The sequence below is a fragment of the Primulina eburnea genome, chromosome 2 (genome assembly GCF_022965805.1).
Source record: "Primulina eburnea isolate SZY01 chromosome 2, ASM2296580v1, whole genome shotgun sequence".
Lineage (NCBI taxonomy): Eukaryota > Viridiplantae > Streptophyta > Magnoliopsida > Lamiales > Gesneriaceae > Primulina > Primulina eburnea.
The window spans coordinates 36,750,855-36,773,095 of NC_133102.1; the positions used below are offsets into that span (position 1 = coordinate 36,750,855).

The window sequence follows — 22,241 nt, forward strand, 5'->3', positions numbered from 1 at the left end:
TAGTAACAAATACCACAATTCTATTTCAGTCCTCCTCTGATCATCTTATTGCTGATCAAGAATCGGTTCAGATTCGTTCCCAATAATACATATTACAAAATCAAATCAGATAAGTCAAGTAACATGTATTATATAAAGTAATAAAGCATGCTAGCAATCACAAGCAAGGAAAGAAAACTCAATCTACCCTGCTCACTAGCTTCTATCTCAGTCTAAAGGATCTATCGCTCTGATACCACCTGTTGTGGGGACCCGAACTTAATTCAATTCTTAATCACTTTCTGGGAATAATTAATCAATTAAAATAAACAGTGTCTAATTTTTTTTTAAATACGAGAGTACTCAGCATACGAAATAAGTCTTATCCCATTTACAAGATCACTATTCAGATCTAAGTACAAGTCCTGTACAACAAGAAATCATAATAACTAATGTTTCTTCACTACCCTCAGGTGATATAACAGATATTCCCCTAAGTCCGGATCTCCACACTAACTGTCTTTTCTCATCCTCTTCTTGACCCTGATCCAGCCCCACCTGTTTTCATGCACACATACAAAACAAGACAACAGCCGGATAACTCCGGTGAGAATAAATCCCAGTATAAACAATGTAAACATGCAATTATATAAAATCATAAATAAGATATCATTAACATGTAGCAACTCAACAGACATGAATGATAAAAACTCTGTAAATCAACATGTCGTATCAGACTCGACTCAACCGACGCGTCGTTTCAGACTCGACTCAATTCTAATCTAGGTATCCCGGTGTCTGAATAATGATAAATATACCGAATCTCAGTCGATAGGAATGAATCAATCCCTAAACAGCATCGATATAATTCATATATCCAGTGTCTGGGCGAATCAGCCGCAGAATTGACGAACCAGTCAAAGAATAGGCGAATCAGCCAATGACTAGACAAATCAGCCAGTAACTAGGCGAATCAGCCAATGACTGGGCGAATCAGCCAATGACTCAATACATACAATGTCTATGAATCAATAGACCACACATATCAATCTCATCAATTACAAATATCAATGCAATAAACTAAAGTATGTGATTTAGGGAGACTCGAGTCAAACCTAACTCGAGTTGCGCAATCCCAACTCAACATTAATTTATACCTTTCTTTCTGATACTCTGACTCTGTTGAAGTCTCGAACTCAAAGCCTGTCAATACTCAATGTCCAGTTGTAGTCTACGTCGATAGGAACTCAATACCAAAGTCGGATTAAAAATCAGATAGACGGATTTCTCACAAAAGGCGTAAGGATTTTTCACTCTTTCTCTGAAGCCTTCTGTACGATTCTTTCCTTCGTTTTCTAGTTTTTGAAGAGTTGCAAGGTATATATATATATATATATATATATATATATATATATATATATATATACATACACGTACATGCAAAAGGACGAGTGGCTCAATGTGCATACTGCACGTCTCGAGCATATGCGCGAGACATTCTGTCTCGGCGCGTTCCAAGCACGGCAGCTCGCGCATATGCGCGACTCATCTCCGCGCATATGCGCCTCCGGACTTCGCTTGCACAGCTCGCGCATATGCGCGCACCTCCTTCGCGCATATGCGCGAGGTCCTCTGCCCATCTCGCGCATATGCACGCCTACTGGTCGCGCATATGCGCGAGGGCTACTGTTCCTCGCACATTTTTATGCATTTTCTCGTCTTTCCTGATCCTTTCCGTCTATAATTACATCAATTTATCAACAATTCATTCCGGATTATTATAATCAAAATCTCGGGCATTACAAGTCTCTGATCTGCCCTAGGCAATTTTTTGCTCTCACACTCATCATCAAGACGTGTACCTACAATGTCCAGGTCATCAGAACCCGAGGCTGAGCGCTCCCAGAAAATGAGGTATATCTCAAAACATATCATGGTCAACATGATATGTCATGCATAATATGTCAAAACAGTAAAACATGTATCCTGAAATAGATAAAAATGCAGCATATAAGTGTATACACTACGCTTGGATATCTCAGTCAGTACATCACGTAACTCACCAAAACAATCTGACAGAAAGTTCTGAACCTTGACAGTACCAACATAATGAAATCACTATCAAACCAGATCCTCAATTACTAAACATGCTACAAAGTTTTCCATAATGATCCTTAAATCACTATTTAAGGCTTTAGGATTATACATGCGTCCATCGTCAACCTGCTGAGGATGTCTCGATCTCAGTTCAGCGACCCCTCCTCGAGTCGACACTAGCTCCGAAACTTCCCGACACCAAAGTGCCCTAGAAACTGGCTAGAAAACCTAAGGTATATAGCTAGAACTCTCTCTGAAGAATGCGGTGTAAGAAACAAAAGAATTCAGCTTCCATTTATAGGCTGCATCCGTACTATTTCAGAAACTCAAATCAATTTTATCTGCCACATGTCAGAATCTCATTTGTCTATTTGGATTTCTTGAGATAATGTAATCTGAAGTAGGTCAGGTTATCCTTTTTAAAATTCGGTGAATCTCAACATCTTGATCCCAAATTAATAATTCCTTAATAATACTTAATTAAATATTCTTTAATTATCTCTTAATTTGTACTTCATTCAAAATAAGAATTTGGGTCATTACATCCTTCCCTCCTTACAAAGATTTCTTCCTCGAAATCATAACTGAAGTACAATACAACTGAATAAAATACAACTCATGATTACAAAGATACAACTCAAAACAAATGTGGATACTCTGAGAGCATACGACTCTCTAACTCTCAAGTCGCTTCTGCAGTACCTCGGCGTTGCCATTGCACTAGAACAAGTGGAATTGTCTTGTTTCTGAGCTTTTTTCTCTTTCCTACCCAGGATTAAAAGCGTCTGCTCGACATAAGTCAAGTCTTCTTCAAGTTGAACATCTGTCGGACCAAGAACGTGCGATTCATCTGCTATATACCGTCGTAGCAACGATACATGAAGACATTATGAATGCTGGACAGATACTTCGGTAAAGCCAATCGATATATTAAATTTCCAACACATTTCAAGATCTCAAAAGGTCCGATGAATCTTGGGGCTAATATTCCCTTGAGTCCAAATCTCATCACCCTGTGGAATGGTGAAACTTTAAGGAAAACTTTTTCCTCTGACTGAAACTTTAGAGTTCTACACTTGGTATTAGCGTAACTCGATTGACGATCTTGTGCAGTTTTAATTCTCTTCTTAATCAATTCCACCTGATCAATCGCTTGTTGCACTAATCCAGGTCCTTTCACTTTTCGTTCTCATACTTCGTCCCAAAACAATGGAGTACGACAACGTCTATCATATAATGCTTCGAACGGAGCCATACCAATGTTGTTGTGGTAGCTATTGTTATATGCAAACTCCACAAGCAGTAGATGATCATTCCATACTGGTCCAAAATCCAAAGAACAAGCACGCAACATGTCCTCGAGTGTCTGAATAGTCCTTTCAGACTTACCATCGGTCTCTGGATGATAGGCAATACTCAGACTCAATGTCGTTCTGTCACACCCTTACTCTATACTTAGCATAATTACCATAATTAAAATAAGGTTTGAATGATATAACTATATTATGAAGCAAATCAAACAAGAAGCATCACTTTGATGGTTTATAAAATTTTTGGCATGATGTCCCTACATTTTGTTTAAACCAAACCTCAAGCAATACCATATATACAACAATACGATACCAACTAAAATGTCATTCAACTCAAGCAACAAACTCAAGCATATTTTGTATCATCATAACCATCGTAAAAACTTGTTCAAACCCTGACATATTTTAGTACAATACATATGCGGAAGCTATACAATACTAAGTCCCGGTTCTTGTCGAGGTGAGGCACGTCACAGGCATCCATTGGCGAACCGGCATCCTATGCATCTTCACTACCTGATCCTGCAATACATGAGCTACGTGAGTTTATAAAACTCAATAAGTTGGCACTTGTACGTATCAATATGCGTCGAAAGAATATACATATCAAGTCGTGTCAACAATGATACTTTAAACCATGTCATATCATAGCATATATTCATGTTCATTTTTGTACTTGAGCCTCATTAGTTGACCTGTACTACTGTGCTTGCTTTATTATATAGCTACTACTGTGTTGGACATCAGGGAGCAACCTTTGGCAACCCCACGCCCCATGAACATATATTGGCCAATAGCTTTGGTGGACTTAAAACAACCCATGATGTCAACAAGCTCTATATCATGTAAAATCAGTCCTTTTCTTTTCATTTTCATGTTCATGTTCATTACATAGCACCCATCATCAATATTCATGAGTTCCTTACATATTTAATACATAACAATGGAATATGGTGTTATGTTTTCATCAATAAACATACTAACAATGTACATATAGCAATAATCAATGGGAAGTATTTGAAATCATAATACTACTCATGTATTACTTCAAGAACATGCCAACTTACCGTCCAAGCTTAAGAACACTGGTTTAAGATGGTGTTTATCACTCCTATACTGTCAAATACATCAATAAACCCATCACTATGTATATATTAGGTGAAAATCACTCCTCTACATGTAGAACAACTAAAAGAGAAGAAAACTTACACCTATATGATGTTCTTGTGATGGAGAATAAACTTCTAACCTCAAAACTTTGAAAAGAATGAAGAAGAAAGCTTTGAAGGAAGATTTCTGTAGGTTTCTCTCGAGTTTCTTGCTGCTATAAAAGTGGAGAGCTGATAAAATGGCTTTGAAAGTTGAAACTTATCCATATATATATAAGGCGGCGCTCGGGCGGTAGTTTTCTACCGCTCGAGCGCGGAATGTTCTGTCCGAAAGGTAAAATTTTCGTGCACTGGCGCTCGGGCGGTCATTTTCTACCGCTCGGGCGCCACATGTTCTGTAAAATTGGTGGAATGGTAATGCACCGGCGCCCGGGCGGTAAAATCTTACCGCTCGGGCGCCACCTGTTCTGCCTCTGCGCATTACTTCGTCAAAGATCGCTCCAGAAACGTCTCTTGCATTCCAAATCTGGAAAAGTGGTAAACTAGGAAGTTGTAGCTCTATGTCTTGGCTTGAATCTCCCACTATTTTCATATCATTTGGAGGTCTGAGTAAAAAGTTATGCACATTCTCCCAACATGTGTCATTGTAGGAGTGACGATACACACAACTCACTTCGGGGCGCTTTTGGCTTGTCTTCCACAATGATTTGGACAAAACCCAAAACGTGAAAGTTGTAGCATTATATCTTAGCTTTCTAACGGTTAAGGCCTCACACAATTTGGATCAATATTCAAATCATTATGCTAAAACCCGTACGAACTACCATATTTACATCTCATTTCCCACAACTTCCATTACACTATCATCACCTACACATCTTACTCTAACTATTTAGGCATATATTCATTCTCAATACACCATCAACAATATAAAGTCATGTTCAATCTCAATATTGATACCTCAATCATCACGTGAAATCTAATGAGCTAAATAACTACATAATAAACGACGTAAACGCATTATTATCATTTGTACGAGTAATCGGGCATTACACGTTCCCAACGCTTTTTGAAAACTTCCCCAAAACAAGCGTGGATCTCTGTCATTGACTATACTTGCTGGCACACCATGATATTTAAGAATCTCTTGGATGTATAGTCTTCCCATGGGATCAAAACTATATTCCCGACTATACGGAATGAAATGTGCTGACTTAATCAGTCGGTCCACAACAACCCAAATTGCATCATAATTCTTAGAAGACAGCGGAAAGCGGGTGACAAAATCCATCGTCACATGCTCCCACTTCCACTGAGGGATAGGAAGATTCTGAAGTAATCCTCCCGGTCGTCGATATTCAGCTTTCACTTGCTGACAAACCAAACATTTGGCTACAAACTGGTAAACACTTTTCTTCATACCTTTCCACCAAAACCTAGTCTTCAAATCCTTGTACATTTTCATGCTTCCAAGGGGGATACTCAACTTACTCCTATGGGCTTGAGATAAAATCTCGTCTCTTAATTTAGAATCTTCTGGAACTATGATTCTTCCTAACAGACACAAGGTTTAATCTGTTTGGAACGCAAAGCCAGATGTGTTGTCTCTGTTAGCTAACCTTGCTAACTTTTTCACTTTCGGGTCAGAAAATTGAGCTTCTCTGATATTGGCATACAACGTCGGTTCAGATAAAATGTTCGTTACTTGAATGTGTTCCATTTCTTTCTTATGATGGAAGTGAAATCCCAAAGAACAACAATCTTGGATTACACTTGATATGAAACTTGTCTGAAGTTCACATAATCTCACCTTGCGACTAAGAGCATCAGCTGTAAGATACGCTGATCCTGGATGTTACTTGATTTCGCAATCATAATCCTTTAACAAATCTATCCATCTTCTTTGGTTCATATTCAACTCTGCTTGAGTAAAGATAAACTTCAAACTCTTGTGATCTGTAAAAATCTAAAATCTCTCTCTGTAGAGATAATATCGTCAGATCTTCAAAGCAAACACAATCGCTGTCAATTCCAGATCATAAACTGGATAATTCTCTTAATGCTTCTTCAACTGTCCGGATGCATATGCAATCACATGACCATTATGGGTTAAAACGCACCCAATTCCTTGAAGTGATGCATCAGTTTAGACAATGTACCCTCCTGATCCAGATGGCAGAACTAAAACTGGTGCAGTTGTCAAACGTTGACGTAGTTCATTGAAACTATTTTCACAATCATGTATCCATTCGAACTGCACATTCTTACACGTCAGTTGTGTCAATATTTTAGCAATCTGAGAAAATCCTGAGATGAATCTCTGGTAATAACCTGCCAAACCTAGAAAACTTCTTATCTCTTGAGCTGATTTCGGTCGTACTCAACTCAACACTGCTTCGATCTTGCTAGGATCCACTGATATCCCATTGGATATAACATGTCCCAAAAAGACAACTTTGTCGAGCAAAAAATCGCACTTGTTCAACTTAGCATACAGTTGGTGATTCCTTAAGGTTAGAAACAAAATCCTTAAATGTTGTGCATGCTCTTTAAGGCTACGAGAGTATACAAATATGTCATCAATAAATACAATGAAAAACTCGTCAAGATACTCTTGGAATACTCGGTTCATCAAATCCATAAATACTGCTAGAGCATTAGTCAAACCAAACGGCATCACTAGAACCTTGTAATGCCCATACCTTGTTCAAAATGCAGTCTTAGGGATATCAAGTTGACGAACTCGAAGTTGATGATACCCAGACCGTAAATCGATCTTCGAGTACACTGAAGTTCCTTGCAGTTGATCAAACAAGTCATCAATCCGTGGTAACGGATATTTATTCTTGACTGTTACTCGGTTCACATAGACCCATCCTTCTTTTTAACAAGCAACACTGGTGCTCCGCAAGGAGACACACTGAGTCTAATGTACCCCTTGTCAAGAAGACCTTGTAACTGTTGTTTCAACTCTTTCATCTCCGTTGGTGCCAATCTATAAGGCACTCTGGAGATAGGTGCGGTTCCTAGTACCAACTCTATATCCGCTTCCACTTTCCTCTCCGGAGGAATCCAGGAATTTCATCAAGGAAAACATCAGGAAATTCATCGACCACTGGAATATTCTTCACGTCGATTACATCCTTCGATATGACATCATAAATGAGGTATCCTTCTCCTCATTTTTCTAAAGCCCATTGTGCCTTTACAGCAGACACTACTGTCATTGGAGTTTGAGCTCCCTCAGCGAAGAAGAACCAATTCTCGTCTCCTTCCGGACAAAAATGAACGAGACATTGATAGACAATCTACGGTCGCTCTATACTTACTCAATAGGTCGATTCTCATAATAAAGTTGAAATATTCCATAGCCAATATCATCAAATTGGCAGACAAAATTTTTTCCTCAAACTCTAACAAACAGTTTACTACAAGTCGCTTAGCTAAAACCTTTTGTCCCATCGGTGTAGATACCGACATCAAAACATCTAATGACGCGTAGGGTATTTTATGCTTCTTAACAACATTGATTCTATGAATGAATGTGATGCTCCAGTGTCAATTAATACATATGCAGGAATACCACATAAAAAAAATTACCTGCAATGACTCTCTCGTTTTGCTCATCAGCTTGTTCTTGGTTTAGGGCAAACACTTGCCCCTGAACTCATGGGCGTTGCTGAGATCCTTCTGCTGATATTCCTCCACGACGAGAACCTTGAGCAGGAAAACCTTTCTGCTGCACAGTGGGCTCAGAATATTTTCCATCGTAAGACCCTGTCATAGAAACTCCGCCTCCACTCTGATTCTCCAAATTAGGGCAATCTCTATTCAATTGAAACATGCACCTTTTACTTTTCAACAATTCTCCGTCTGGTGATTGCCTCCGCAGTGGCCACATTGCATTTTTTTTCCTACCAAAGCTGTGCACCCCTCCAGAACCGGAAGAAGAAGAAGATATAGACTTCTTGAAAGACTAACCCCTTGGTCCCAACGAACTAGAACTTTTGCTAGCTTGCATAGCCTTCCTCCTAGCAATACTGATGTCGGCTTGATGACAACGATTCACTAATCCTTTGTACGAAGTAGGATCATCACAGACAGAAACTAGATCAAAAATCTCCTGTTTCAAACCATTCAAAAAGTGAGAATATTTTGCTGCAGAATTCTCACTGATGTGAGGAGCGTACGAAAAAAAATCCGTAAAACGCTTATGATAATCCTCAATGCTCGAATCTCCTTGCTTAATGGTCAATAGTTCCATCTCTTTCGCATGGCGAAGATCTTGAGGAAAGTGAGGATTGATGAAGGCCTGACAGAAATGTTCCCAACGAATCCGCCCATGCTGCTGCACTAGATTGGCAGAAACAGGTTTCCATCATTTCCGAGCTTTTACTTGGATCATGAAATCGGCTACCTCTATCTTCTCATCCTCGTCATAGTGCAACACTCGAAAACACTGCTCCATGATATCGACCCAAGCTTCAGCAACATCAGTATTCTCATCTCCGTTCAACGGTGGAGGTCCAAGCTTCATGAAGTCCATAATGTTGACACGGTTCCCACGTCTCCTTTCATCATGATCTCGGTGACGCCTTCCGTCACGATCTATACTACGATGTTCTCGGACAGCCTCATTGTCGTCATAACGGCCATGTCCCACACTTCCGTGACTGCTTCCATCTCCTGACATCTGAAAGGAGACCAAAACTAAACTATAAATCCTCAAAACAGAATTAATAATGTCCCAAAAATCTTTGCATGCTCTGATACCACTAAATGTAGCGCCCTTACCCGAGCCACTATTAAACAGACTAATAAGCATGCAACATTAAACTTAATAACAACAATTAAACAGTGGAAATCAAATAACTTAATCATCTTACAACCCAAACAAAAACAGAACAATTAAAATCATTCTTAAACATTAATGCAACCATAACGAAAACATAATTCTGAACGAGAAAACGATAAACCACATAAAACCTCCACTGGATCACCACCGAAAACCCAACTGCTCTAGCCATTATCTTGGTCATTCGAACTGTCCAACCTAAGACTTGCCCCGTGGAATGGGGAGCCCAAGATGAAAACAAGGACATGAGCGACAATCGCCCAATACGAGAATGTACGAGTATACAAACTGATATGATGCATGTGAAATGCAATATGCTCGGATATCAAGGATCAAGTCAAGAATCTCATGCTCAGTCTAGAGGTGCCTGAGTGTGTAGTCTCTGATCAGCCCTAGGCATGTTTTGGCTCCCACACTCTTCATCAAGACGTGGACCTACAATGTCCAGGTAATCAGAGCCCGCGGGTCCTGTCGGACACTGTAGCTCTCAATGCCCTATCGTTCACAATACAGAATATGGCTGAGCGGCCCCAACAAATGAGTTATATCTCAAAAGATATCAGGCTCAACATGATATGTCATGCATAATATGTCAAAGCAATAAAACATGTATCATGCAACAGATAAATATGCAGCATATAAGTGTGTATATTACTCTTGGATATCTCAGTCAGTACATCACTTACCTCACTAAAACAATTTGACAAAAAGTTCTGAACCTAGACAATATCAACATAATGAGAACACTATTAAACCAGATCCTGAATTAACAAACATGCTACAAAGTTCTCCCTAATGATCCTTAAATAACTATTTAAGGCTTTAGGATTATAAATGCGTCCGTCTTCAGCCCGCTGATGATGTCTCGATCTCAGTTCATTGACCCCTCCTCGAGTCGACACTAGCTCGGAAACTTCCCGACACCAAGTGCCCTAGAAACTGGCTAGAAAACCTAAGGTATATGGCTAGAACTTTCTCTGAAGAATGCGGTGAAGGAAACAAAAGAATTCAACTTCCATTTATAGGCTGTATCCGTACTATTTCAGAAAATCTGAATCGATCTTATCTGCCACATGTCATAATCTCATTTGTCTAGTTGAATTTCTTGAGATAATGTAATCTGAAATAGATCAGGTTATCCCTTTTTGAATTCGGTGGATCACAACAGATTGATCTCGAATTCCTTAACAATACTTAATTATCAATTCTTTAATTATCTCTTAATTTTTACTTCATTCAAAATAAGAATTTGGGTCATTACAGGTATAATAGAGGGTGTCCACTATGAGAGAATATGATACTCCTTAAGGTAGTCTTGACACTCAGTACTTATGAAACATATACTACTAAACTACTGATTTTTTTTTTATAAATAAAAAAATTAATCCAAGCCTTGGCTGAAACCAACAACACATAAACTTAAAAAATTCGAAACGTGTTCCAAAAATTTTATTTTAACTATTGAGTAGGATCAACATAAAAGCTCCTGTTTAAAATAAACACCAACATATTACTAAAAATCTATCAACCATCACCGCATAAAAATCATGAACATTTTAAATACTGTTTTAACCATAACCCTCCTAAAATCATAATTTGCGAAAGAATCGCAAAGTCGTCGGGCTTCTCGTGTTCCACCAGCTCAGTCCACTCAATCCTCAGCATCTCTAGTCTCCTCAACAACATGCTCACCTGCATCAATCACACCTAGTGAGTTTAAAGACTCACAACACACCTAAACTGTATAACAAAGTACATATACATATCAAGCAACAGTGAAAAGTACTGTAATTAAAATAACTTTCATGATCTTAAAAAGCATAAAAATAAACATAACATATTCATATTTAAATTATGTCATCATATATGTGTTCATTTTCCCTAATTGAATTCAGATCATTAGTTATGATTTTCGTATCAGTTGTTGGTCAATAGATCCATGTACGTATAACCATGGTACCAGACCGCGAGGACATCGGCGACACTCTCACCCATCAACTGAGCCTTCACCTTACATGTTTTGTGTTCGTGTTCATGTTCGTATTAGTCACATCCAATTCACTTCATTCATTTCATGTCGTCATATTTATCACTTATAGAAATTCATGTTTATACATACATTTTCTTAAAACCAATCATGCACCATATTTTCAGCATTTATCGTAAAAATTCTATATTCATATAAAATAAAAATTTTAAACATGTATTTTCAGTTTTCAAGCACTGCCAGGAGTGCTAACACAATTCAGGTGCAAAATAACCATTTGGCCCATGAAACCCTATTTTGACCATTTTACCCCTGAATATTAAAACTTCGACCCAAATCCACCCAAACTTATTAAAACATCCTAAAACATACTTATAATCATTTCTTGGATGTAAACTTGAGATCATGCATTAAATTCTATAATTCGTTTTAAAACTTAGACCGGAGTCTCGGTTTTAACCCGAAACGCAACCAATCCTGAATTTAAATCATGAATTAAAGACACCTAACCATGCCTAAAACAACCATGTCCAGGTCATACAAGACCCTCAAAAACCCTCCTGCATGAATAGAAGGAGTACAAATCCTTGTATATCTTCGTATTCTTTGGATGAATAGAATACGGGGTACCGTGAGCTTCCTTCATAATGTATTCTCTCAGAGTGTCTCCACCAAGAACACACAGTCTGTCACGATATGGGCCATGCCATCCTCGACAAAATACAATCTCAGACCCTTGGACTCATCTCTCAGTCTCCACTTCTGCAACTGCTCATTAGAAGACTGACATGCTTGAATCATGTCTCTCATTGTCGTCTGAACTATCAGGGTAGAGAGATTAGGAGCATCGCCCATAGCAAACGCTGCAAGCTCGAATCTCTGATTCTCTGCCTCCAATAGTCTCTAAACTGAAAACTGAGCTATCGTTGCATTCTTCCTAATCAAAGCATATAAGAACACAGGTGGTAGCTAATGTCGCATTTATAATCTTTAACCAGCTATAACAATCTCTGTTGCCTCATATTCAGCTCTTTCTGGGTGAAGAAGTACTTCAAACTTTTATGATCTGTGAAAATTTTGCACTTCTCCCCGAATAAGTAGTGTCTTCAGATCTTCAACGCAAAAACTGCTGCTGCAAGCTCGAGGTCATGTGTAGGATAGTTCTTCTCATGTACCTTCAACTGTCTGTATGCATAGGCTATCAATCTATCATGTTGCATCAGAACTGCGCTCAAACCAAGATTTGAAGCATCTGTGTATAGCACATACTCTCCTTGACCTGATGTCATCGCTAGAACTGGCACTATAGTCAAAGTTTGCTTTAGCTTCTCAAATCTCTCCTGGCACTCTGATCGCCAAACGAACTTCGCATTCTTCTTCGTCAATGCGGTCATGGGTACCGCAATAGCTGAGAATCCCTTAATAAACTTCCTGTAGTACCCATCTAGACCAAAGAAACTGCGGATTTCTGTCACATTCTTAGGCACTGGCCAATCTCTTACAACCTCGACCTTTCTGGGATCAGCCTCAACTCCGTATCTGGAAATAATGTGGCATAAAAACGCCACACTCTCGAGCCAGAACTCGCATTTGCTGAACTTTTCATATAACTGTCTGTCTTGCAATATCTGCAGTGTTGTTCTCAAGTGCTAACTATGCTCTTCCCCGCTCTTTGAGTAGATCTATATATACTATGACAAACGTATGCAAATACGACTGAAATATGCGATTCATGAGATCTATGAAGATCGATGGCGCGCTAGTTAACCCGAAATGCATCACCATAAACTCGTAGTGCCCATATCGAGTCCTAAAAGCCGTCTTGTGAACATCTGTCTCTCTCAGTTTCAGCTGGTGGTATCCTGAACGAAGATTATATTCGAAAACACTGAATCTCCCTACGGCTGATCAAATAAGTCTTTGATTCTATGCAGGGGATACTTATTCTTGATGGTGACCATTTTCAGCTCTCTATAATCAATGCAGAGTCGCATATCATCGTCCTTATTCTTCACAAACAATATCGGTGCGCCCCATGGAGAAAAACTCTGGCAAATAAAACCCTTGTCAAGAAAATCTTGAATCTGATCTTTCAGCTCTTTCATTTCCGCAGGTTGTGGACCTTCCATAGCATCGGTCGGACCCTACTGGATCGTGCCTAAGCATAGTTCAGTCCTTGCCCGATCGAACCCGCCCTCACCTTACACCCAAAACCCCCGAAACCCTCTGCCCTCACCAAGAACCGAGCGCACCCTAGGTTCCGCTCACCATGACACCTTAAACGTTGCATGAACGTCCCTAGTTGCTCCCAAAACGACAATCCCCTTGCAGCAAACAATCAAGAACATGAATGGATGATCAATAATGCAAGAACATGTAAGTAAACCAAACAAAACCTCATGTAAAAAACAGGAGCGAGAGTTTCACACACCAAAAAACATAATACAGCATGAGAGATGCAGAAATGAAAGTACGTGGCGTGCCTTGAAGGATTCTATGCAAGAACATCGAAGAACGAGTGTCGGGGAAGCGTCGGAGAATTTATCTTGCAAGAAAAACACTTGGCTGATGCTTTGCTGCTGAAGGAGGTGCTGGAAACGAGAGATTTTTGCTGAGTGTAGGGGGTGTCAGCTGGTGGGGGGATTAGGTTAAGGTTTAAGATTAATTAGGTGCTAGGTTTAAGTTTAAATAAAAGGGTTAATGGGCCCTAATATAAAATTAAAGGGTAGAAAATGGATTGGGAGCCCATTAAGCTTAAAGTAGGCCCATTAATTTCAAACACACACTAGAAAAATATTTCGTTTTGGTAAGTTTTTGAAAATATTACCCAAACTCTCAAAAAAACCCATGTTCCCATAAAATTTACTTATCGGTTAAAAATATGCTCTGGCGGGTAAAAATACCCAACAAAATCCATTTCTTGAAAAATACATTTAAAACATCTTATAATAATTAAAAAAATTAATCATGCCATAAAAATAATTTTCCTGATAATTCTCCGGTCTCCGTTTCTCGTTCGAGCGTGAAATGCAATTAGAAACCCTAATGCATGAACTTTTAAAATTTCATGAAATAAATTCTATCATGCAATAATTATGCATAAAAATAATTAAACTCATAATTAAATAAAATCCTATATTGCATGCATTCAGTTTACATGAATTAAATTTCTGGACCTTACAACGGCCATCAACCCGGGGAACCGTGTTGCTGCTTCGCCATATTTACGTACAGAATTTGTGTATGCAAGTGATTCAGTAATTACGTGCACAAAATAAAATATATTTTTATCCAAATTATAATTCAATCATAAATAAACTCAACCCTATTCACTTTCGGGGACGTAGTTCTAAGACGGAAATAACTCTGACATGAGTTAACAAATGTAATTGTAATTGCGCTCGGACATGTTGTGTTCATGTTTCATCTTCAGTAACCGAGCGAGCACAGACAACACAGAATGACCGTGTGGATTTTCATCCCAAATTTCTTTCTCGGCTGATTTAATGGTTTCATACAATGTTTTATATAACTGTTTGGACTTTCAGTACCTTCAAGAACAATATTTAGTGTAAGATTTTCTTCATCAAAATTCTCATTCTCATTTTCAGGGTTCTGTTCAAAGTTAACATTTTTTTCACTAGTTTCCAAAAAATCTGGAAATGTATTTGTAGGAATTTGTGGTACAACACGATACGAAAATGACGAAGGAGTCTCCATATTAACCTTAGGAAAAAACGGACGAAGGTATACCTCTCCATGAAAAAACAAATTGTAGTAGTTCGGGACAAATCCATAACGACCTAGATGTATTTTAACGGTATTTTCATCTAAATATATTTTGTTCTGGCATTTTTTTCAATTGCAAGGACATAGTATATTTACATTCAATAAACACTCAGAATGACTAAGTGTAATTGTTACAAACGACTCTACACCAATACAATCGACGATACATCCATTTTCTATCGTTATTCATTTTATCCTAAAAAAAAACACATATATTTTATTGAATATTTTATACAATTATTAAATTTGTTATCATTTAGTCATTCGTTAAAAAGTTTAATACATGCAATAAAACAAATTAAACTATATATCATAAACTGTAAATCTGAAACACGTTCCAACATTTAATTAATTAACATACGACATAAAAAATTCGAATATAAACATATAATCAGATTCGAAATCTGGAATTTCGAGCTTAATACCTCAAGAACATAATTTAATATTGTCGCTACGCTCTGCAGCAGCACGCTGATATACAGCTAGAAGCGAAACAAGAAATCGAACGGGCACTTACAAAAATTAACTCAGACCGTCTATATTTATAGGCATTTAGCATAGCGACGGTTTATGTAATTAGATACGGCTAAAGTCAATATATATTGTTTTTAGAAACTGTCGTTAATAGCGATGATTTTGTCAAAAATAACGACAATTTATTATGAACCGTCGCTAATCGTCGTTATTTTTAAAATTGGGATGGTTTTACAAAAACGTCACCAAATTTTGCGACAATTTTTTACACAATATATATTTTTTGTAGTGTATATCTAAAGATTACGAACAAACAAATATATGTAACTTTTCATAATATCTAACACTGATTCTTAATCGTGGACAATTGATGCTTCTTAGAGTAAGTATCTTGTGAGACGGTCTCACGAATCTTTATCTGTAACACGGATCAACTCTACCGATATTCAAAATAAATAGTAATACTCTTAGCATAAAAAATAATATTTTTTTATGGATGACCCAAATAAGAGAACCGTCTCACAAAATACGACATGTGAAACAATCTCACATAAGTTTTTGCTTACTTCTTATTATGTAATAAATTTTGTATATGATGTATGATTTGGAATTGAGAATGTCAAACATATAAAATCTAAAAAATGAATCAACATGGGAGAAACAATTATATATTATCATGTCTATACAGTTGTATTCATTTATCTTGGTACTATATTGGTATTTGGTAATTCAATCAAATAGAACAAAATTTAAGGTTATGAGATTAACTTTTAGTTAATCTTTATTAGTTTTCAAAATTAATTTAAATTATATATTTACATTAAGATTTTAATTTTGAAAGCTTTTTTCTCTTGCATGTAAAAGTCAAACCAGCTAATAAAAACAAATAACAATAGCGACGACTTCACAAAGTCAACTTCTGCAGTTGCTCAGAATCGCCATTTTAGTTCAAAATTCAAGAAGCAAACAAAGCTAGCATCAACTGAAACAATGGCGGAAGATGGCGAGGAGAAGCTGATAGCTGCAGCCCTCCAAGTTGCTAAAACTATCGGCCCGAATGATGCCGCCAGTGACGAGATTCTAAAGGTTTTCAACGGAAGACTACGGGAAAAACTCGCTCACGAAGACCCACGCAGCGGCTCAACGGGACTGTTACAAAATTTCAACGCTCTCCACCGTCAGATCTCCCGTTACCTGTCTTTAGACCGCCCCATCTGGTCAAAGTCCGCCGATTCCTCCTGCTTTCTCGATGCTGTCGACCAGTTAATCGACGTTGTCCGTGATTGGACCCCATTCGCCAACGACGAGAACATCTCCTCCTGTCTCGAGCGGGCTGAGTATTTGCTCCAACAGGCGGTGTTCCGTTTGGAAGACGAGTTCAAAACCCTTTTCGAACGTGGGTCCCAATCGTTTGACTTGAATCATCCCGAATACATCTCGTCGGACGAAGACGATGATGACGAAATCCCGGTGGCGCAGCCAATGAAGGATTACGATTTAGTGTTGGATCTTTTGCCGGCAGGGACTACGAGGGATTTGAACGAGATTGCGAAACGTATGGTGGTTGCAGGGTACGGAAAAGAGTGCTCCAACGCGTACATCTCGTGCCGGAGGGAGTTCATGGAGGAGAGCTTTTCGAGGTTGGGGATGAAGAATCTCAGCATTGAAGAGTTTCAGAATATGCAGTGGGCTCAGCTGGAAGATGAGATTGAGAAATGGATCAAAGCCATTACTGTAGCCCTTCGAATTCTTTTTCCGAGTGAGCGCCGCCTCTGTGATCGTGTATTTTTCGGCTTCTCATCAGCTGCTGACATTTCATTTATGGAGATCTGCAAGGATTCCACAATTCGTCTCTTGGATTTTGCGGATGTGGTGGCGATGGGGAGCCGGGCGCCGGACCGCTTGTTCAAAGTGCTGGATGTATACGAAACGGTAAGGGACTTGGTGCCCGAATTTGAGTATATTTTCTCTGATCAATACTGTATGCCTTTGTGGAATGAAATCGTTGCCATATGGAGGAGATTGGGGGATCTTATAAAAGAGATCTTTACTGAGTTGGAGAATTTGATCCGTAGTGACCCGGCCAAGACCGAGTTTCCGGGTGGAGGATCACATCCCGTTACGCGCTATGTGATGAACTATCTACGCGCTGCATCCCGGTCCCGGAAAACTTTGGAACATCTTTTTGAGGAGAGTGGTGATAATTCCTCTCTAAGGGATCATATGGCATGGATTCTGAAGCTTTTGATGAGTAATTTAGAGGCGAAATCCAAGATTTATAAGGATCCTGCTCTGTGCTCTTTGTTCTTGATGAACAATGGGAGCTACATCTTACAAAAAGCTAAAGATAATGATCTGGGAATACTTTTAGGCGATGATTGGATCAAAAAACGCACGGTAAAAGTAAGGCACTACCTCTTGAGCTATCAAAAAAATTCGTGGGGTAAGGTTTTGGATGTACTAAAAATTGACAATAGTTCTATATCACCTAATGAAGCATCCAAGATTTGGAGAGAAAAGTTGAAGTTATTTAATTCTTGGTTTGAGGAGATATGCCGGATCCAGTCGACCTGGGTGTTCTATGATGAGATATTGAGAGAGGAGTTGAGGATTTCGGTGACTGAGTCTTTGTCACTGGCATATCGAAATTTCATTGGCAGGCATGAGAGTGTTTCACGTCTAGGAGTGAAACAGGATCGGAATGTAAGGTACAGTATAGAAGATATTGAGAACAGGATCGGTGAGTTGTTTCAAAGGAGTGGCAGTGAAAGAAAGTGAAACGAATAAAATATGGTACTCTGTGTCATCACACACACACTCTCTCGCATGCACACTGGCTATTGCTTCTTGAATTCTTGTTGTTTTTCCTTGTACCCTTTAGTACTCTATACAACAGTGTAACACAACTTGTGTCACAAAAGAAATCTTGGGTGCTCGATTTTAAGACATGCTTTAATCATTCACAAATCCTCGTCTGAATTCTGTTAGTTCGAGTTAACCTTTAATATATACTGTTTTGAGCTTCTGCGTGTACCATCGATTCATAGTAAGTTTGTGTTGAATTTTTTATGGGCCGTAGAGCTAATTAGAATGATCAGACACTGATATGCACTACAAACACATGTAGCTGGTAACATTTTGCACAATCTTGTTGGGATTTTGACATCCAAATGCCAAGTTTTATTTGCGTATTTTCTTTGTAAAAATTCTTACTTTACTAAAATTGTGACTACTGACTAGTATCTGAACAAAGCTGTTTTCCTCACCGGAGTTTTTGACATCCAAGTGCGACTTTAGTTGGTGAAGATTTCTTGTCTAGTTGTTTAATATCCCTATCCTGCTTCGGTTTGTGGGAGGAATTTGATGTGGTTTACTAAGGTACATAATAGATTCCACTGGCACCTGGGGTTAGTTGTTTTAGTAGTTCAGGAACCAATACAAAATAATTGCAAGAAAAGTTTACTGTTGAGAGTTTTACTGCCTCGGATATATAAAAGTTATTGTTAGTACACGTTATTCTTATTATTCGGAACTAGAACTGGTTTATGCTGTTCTAACTTGTATTTTGTTGGGTGCAATAATTGTCTTTGCTTGGTAGAGTGATCGAACCGTGGTGCTTGTGCTGCTGTACGGTTTAAAAGATTTGAGTTGCACCATTACCACTAGCTATAGCTTTTGGTAAAACGTCAAGCGCTCGGTCCTACAATTCGTATCAGAGCCAAGGTCACGGGTTCGATTCCCATTTGATTGCAAAGAGTGTAATTATTGGGAGGGAGATTGTTGGGTGTAATAATTGTCTTTGCTTGGTAGAGCGATCAAACCGTGGTGCTTGTGCTGCCGTGCGGTTTAAAATATTTGACTTGCACCATTACCACTAGCTATAGCTTTTGGTAAAGCGGCAAACGTTCGGTCCTTCATACTTAGTGAATGATTTTGGCCTATTCCTAATGCCAAGTGTGTTCAACAATGAGCTTAGCAGATTCCATCATGAACAAGTGGTGATTCGGGAAGAAACCTGAGACATAAAAAGCATTAATGCTTGAGACTAGAATAAATTAGCTTTACTTTGGGAGCGAAACATGGTCCCGATCACTATATTCTCTTCCGATAAAGTTTGTAGATTGTAATAAGATTAAGAAGGATTTTCAAAGTGTGGAACTTCTTGGAAACTGATGAGATTTTCTGTGATGTAATTTTCTTGAATCGCAACCGGCTTTCAAAGCGTGGCAAACTTGGGAAGAAGTTCTCGTGTCAGGTTTATAGCAAGAAACCTATAGGTTGACTCGCTCGGATGAATGCTATCCCAGAACAAGTACTTCGATGGATTTAAACAAATGGGAATTAATCCATTACACAGAGGTCCTGCTTCCAGTAATCCACTACCGCAGCACCCTCTTCTAGTTTCCTCAAATCCTGCAAACACAATTTAACATTTTCCCATGTCAATGTACTAGACAGAGAGTAAATATGAAATCTTATAAACCGTGTAGCAGCAGTTCCTGCAGGACTTTCAGTTGTGACTGCCATATTTCTGATCCGCTAGATCACTATAGTTCATGTATCTCATACGGATCATCAGCATCCTACATCCTACAGCTAAATAAGGAACAATAGCAGATTTTGAAGCACCGTTACCATATTTATGTGGGTTGTTGATCATGTGTATTATAGGACCATATATGTCTGCATACAAGATTTTACTCCCACGAAGCTGCACCTCTATTCGTGGTAGCAGTTTCTTTAGTTTGCCGTTGTAAGATTTGGCATCTTTGTTCTCTATGTCAATGCAACTTCTGAGCAGCGGAGATTTAGCCGTCATTTGTATCGGTAGGCAACCTACTGGAGGAAGCCCTGATACAACCATTTTCCTACACCCAAGATGATACAGTTCCTGAAATAGTACCACGGTATAAATAAAATTTCAAGATATATAATCAGTGGCGGAGCCACATGCCGGGTAGCCAAATTTTAGTTTGGATAAATCAATTTAAAATATTAAAAGATTTTGGAGTTCAAAATTCTAATTCATGGCTCCGCCACTATATATAATGCCAAGAAAGTATATTATTACGGAGGACATGAGACGACACGTCGTTGATACTTCAGTATATCTGTATGTATCGGTTGTGTGGCTAATAACTGGTGCACATTTAAGAGTCGTAGATATTATAATAAAGGTAGCATGTAGACCAAGTTAGAATAGTCTTTAGCATGTAGACCAAGTTAGACTAGTCTTTCTTCTCGCATATTTAGATTGATATTGATATATTTGAAGTTGGTGATTTCATTCCCGTGATAACAAATATATTGGTTTGTTTGAAAAATCTATTTTACAATAGATTTCAAATCTCAAATAGACATGTGCTAATTTTAAATTCGTTCATGCAGTCATTTCAAAATCATCTCTTAAAAAATTTGAACGCAACCTCAATTTATTCACTTATTTATATAAATGGCCATGGATTTTAATTGCAGAACAGTTATCAGCAATCGGAAAATAACCAAGTTCGACAAATAATTTCAGAGCCAAAATCAAAAATGAAGTACTAAAAGAGAGTGGGGGTGAGCCTTAACCTTAACCAGTTTTTGCAGTTTCTTTAGCAGGAAATCTTGATACTCGTTGACACTGAACTGAAACCTTCTTGTTGGTATATCATAATAGTTAAAAACGAAGTCATTTGTGCCTGCGCTGACAATAACCAAAGCATTACTCATAAATCTCGAGGCATTCGCTTCCCCAAGAATATTCTTGACTCTGTTGACATATTCCTTCAAGTACACCGGCTGCTTCGATACCGGTATCACCAGTGAAACCAATGAGGTCAGCTCGTCGTACCCTGATCCTGCCGATGCAAAGCTCACTCCGGTGAGTATTTCCTCGTTGGAAAGATTAGGTTGCAAGAATGGAGGGACGGTTTCCTTCAGGCCTTGCATTGATGCCAACATGTCGGTTACGAGTTTTCCATCCGAAAATCTACCTGTCGGGATGTTTCCAGGGAAATCCACCCCATATGGGGGATGATCCCCTCTGAACAAGGTTGTTATGTAGTTGTTGTTGCCAGGATCCACGGTGGAATCGCCGAAAACAAGAATGGATGGGAACTTCGGTTCCGTTTCGCCCTTGCATAGTTCTATGATGATTGTGAACAACAACAAAGTAATAGGTGCCATTGTTCGGAATAAAGTTTTCGTGGCGATTGTCAGAAAGGATGTGCACATTTTTATACGAAAATTTTGGACTGTTTCAATGTGTAAAGAAGGAAAAAATGTGTAGGCTTTGTTGTCTCCATTGAAAATTTGTATTGGATTTTTGTGTGTTATCCTCGTGAAATTTTTTTTTTGGGAATGGGTACTACAATATACAGACATGCATGTTTATGTAAATCTTGATCGGTCACTGACACCGACTGCAATATGTCTTTTAACTTATCTTTATTCGTGAGACGAATCAATTTTACACATATTTATAATAAAAATAATATTTTAGACATAAAAAATAATATTTTTTCATGAATGACACAAATAGAATATATGTATCATAAAATTGACTCGTGAGACTGTTTCACTTGAATTTTTGTTTTGGAAAATATAATTTGCTTATCTAAATTGAAGCCAAAGATAGTAGTTTAAGCTAAGGGAGT

General features: G+C 38.4%; 2 protein-coding genes across 2 annotated transcripts; one reads left to right on the forward strand and one right to left on the reverse strand.

Moving 5' to 3' along the window:
- Positions 1–16,485: 16,485 nt before the first annotated feature.
- On the forward strand, positions 16,486–18,623 carry LOC140823075 (exocyst complex component EXO70B1-like). Its single transcript, XM_073184191.1, has one exon. The coding sequence runs from the start codon at positions 16,591–16,593 to the stop codon at positions 18,376–18,378; it is 1,788 nt and encodes a 595-aa protein (XP_073040292.1). The 5' UTR covers positions 16,486–16,590; the 3' UTR covers positions 18,379–18,623.
- A 146-nt stretch (positions 18,624–18,769) lies between these two features.
- Positions 18,770–21,954, reverse strand: LOC140823076 (GDSL esterase/lipase At2g31550-like). The gene is made up of 4 exons (XM_073184192.1): positions 21,175–21,954; positions 20,236–20,491; positions 19,505–20,013; positions 18,770–19,148 (listed from the first exon to the last, which is right to left on the reverse strand). Exons 1-3 carry the CDS (start codon positions 21,817–21,819, stop codon positions 19,817–19,819), a joined length of 1,098 nt encoding a protein of 365 aa, XP_073040293.1. The 5' UTR covers positions 21,820–21,954; the 3' UTR covers positions 18,770–19,148; positions 19,505–19,816.
- Positions 21,955–22,241: the final 287 nt, after the last annotated feature.

Excerpts from the sequence above, each read along its gene's own strand:
- LOC140823075 (XM_073184191.1), top strand. The coding sequence starts at position 16,591 with ATGGCGGAAGATGGCGAGGAGAAGCTGATAGCTGCAGCCCTCCAAGTT.
- LOC140823076 (XM_073184192.1), bottom strand. The coding sequence starts at position 21,819 with ATGTGCACATCCTTTCTGACAATCGCCACGAAAACTTTATTCCGAACA. Across the intron at positions 20,492-21,174 it reads AACTGCAAAAACTGGTTAAG|GAACTGTATCATCTTGGGTG; the intron begins GTTAAGGCTCAC and ends GTACTATTTCAG. Across the intron at positions 20,014-20,235 it reads CAACAACCCACATAAATATG|GATTTGAGGAAACTAGAAGA; the intron begins GTAACGGTGCTT and ends TTGTGTTTGCAG.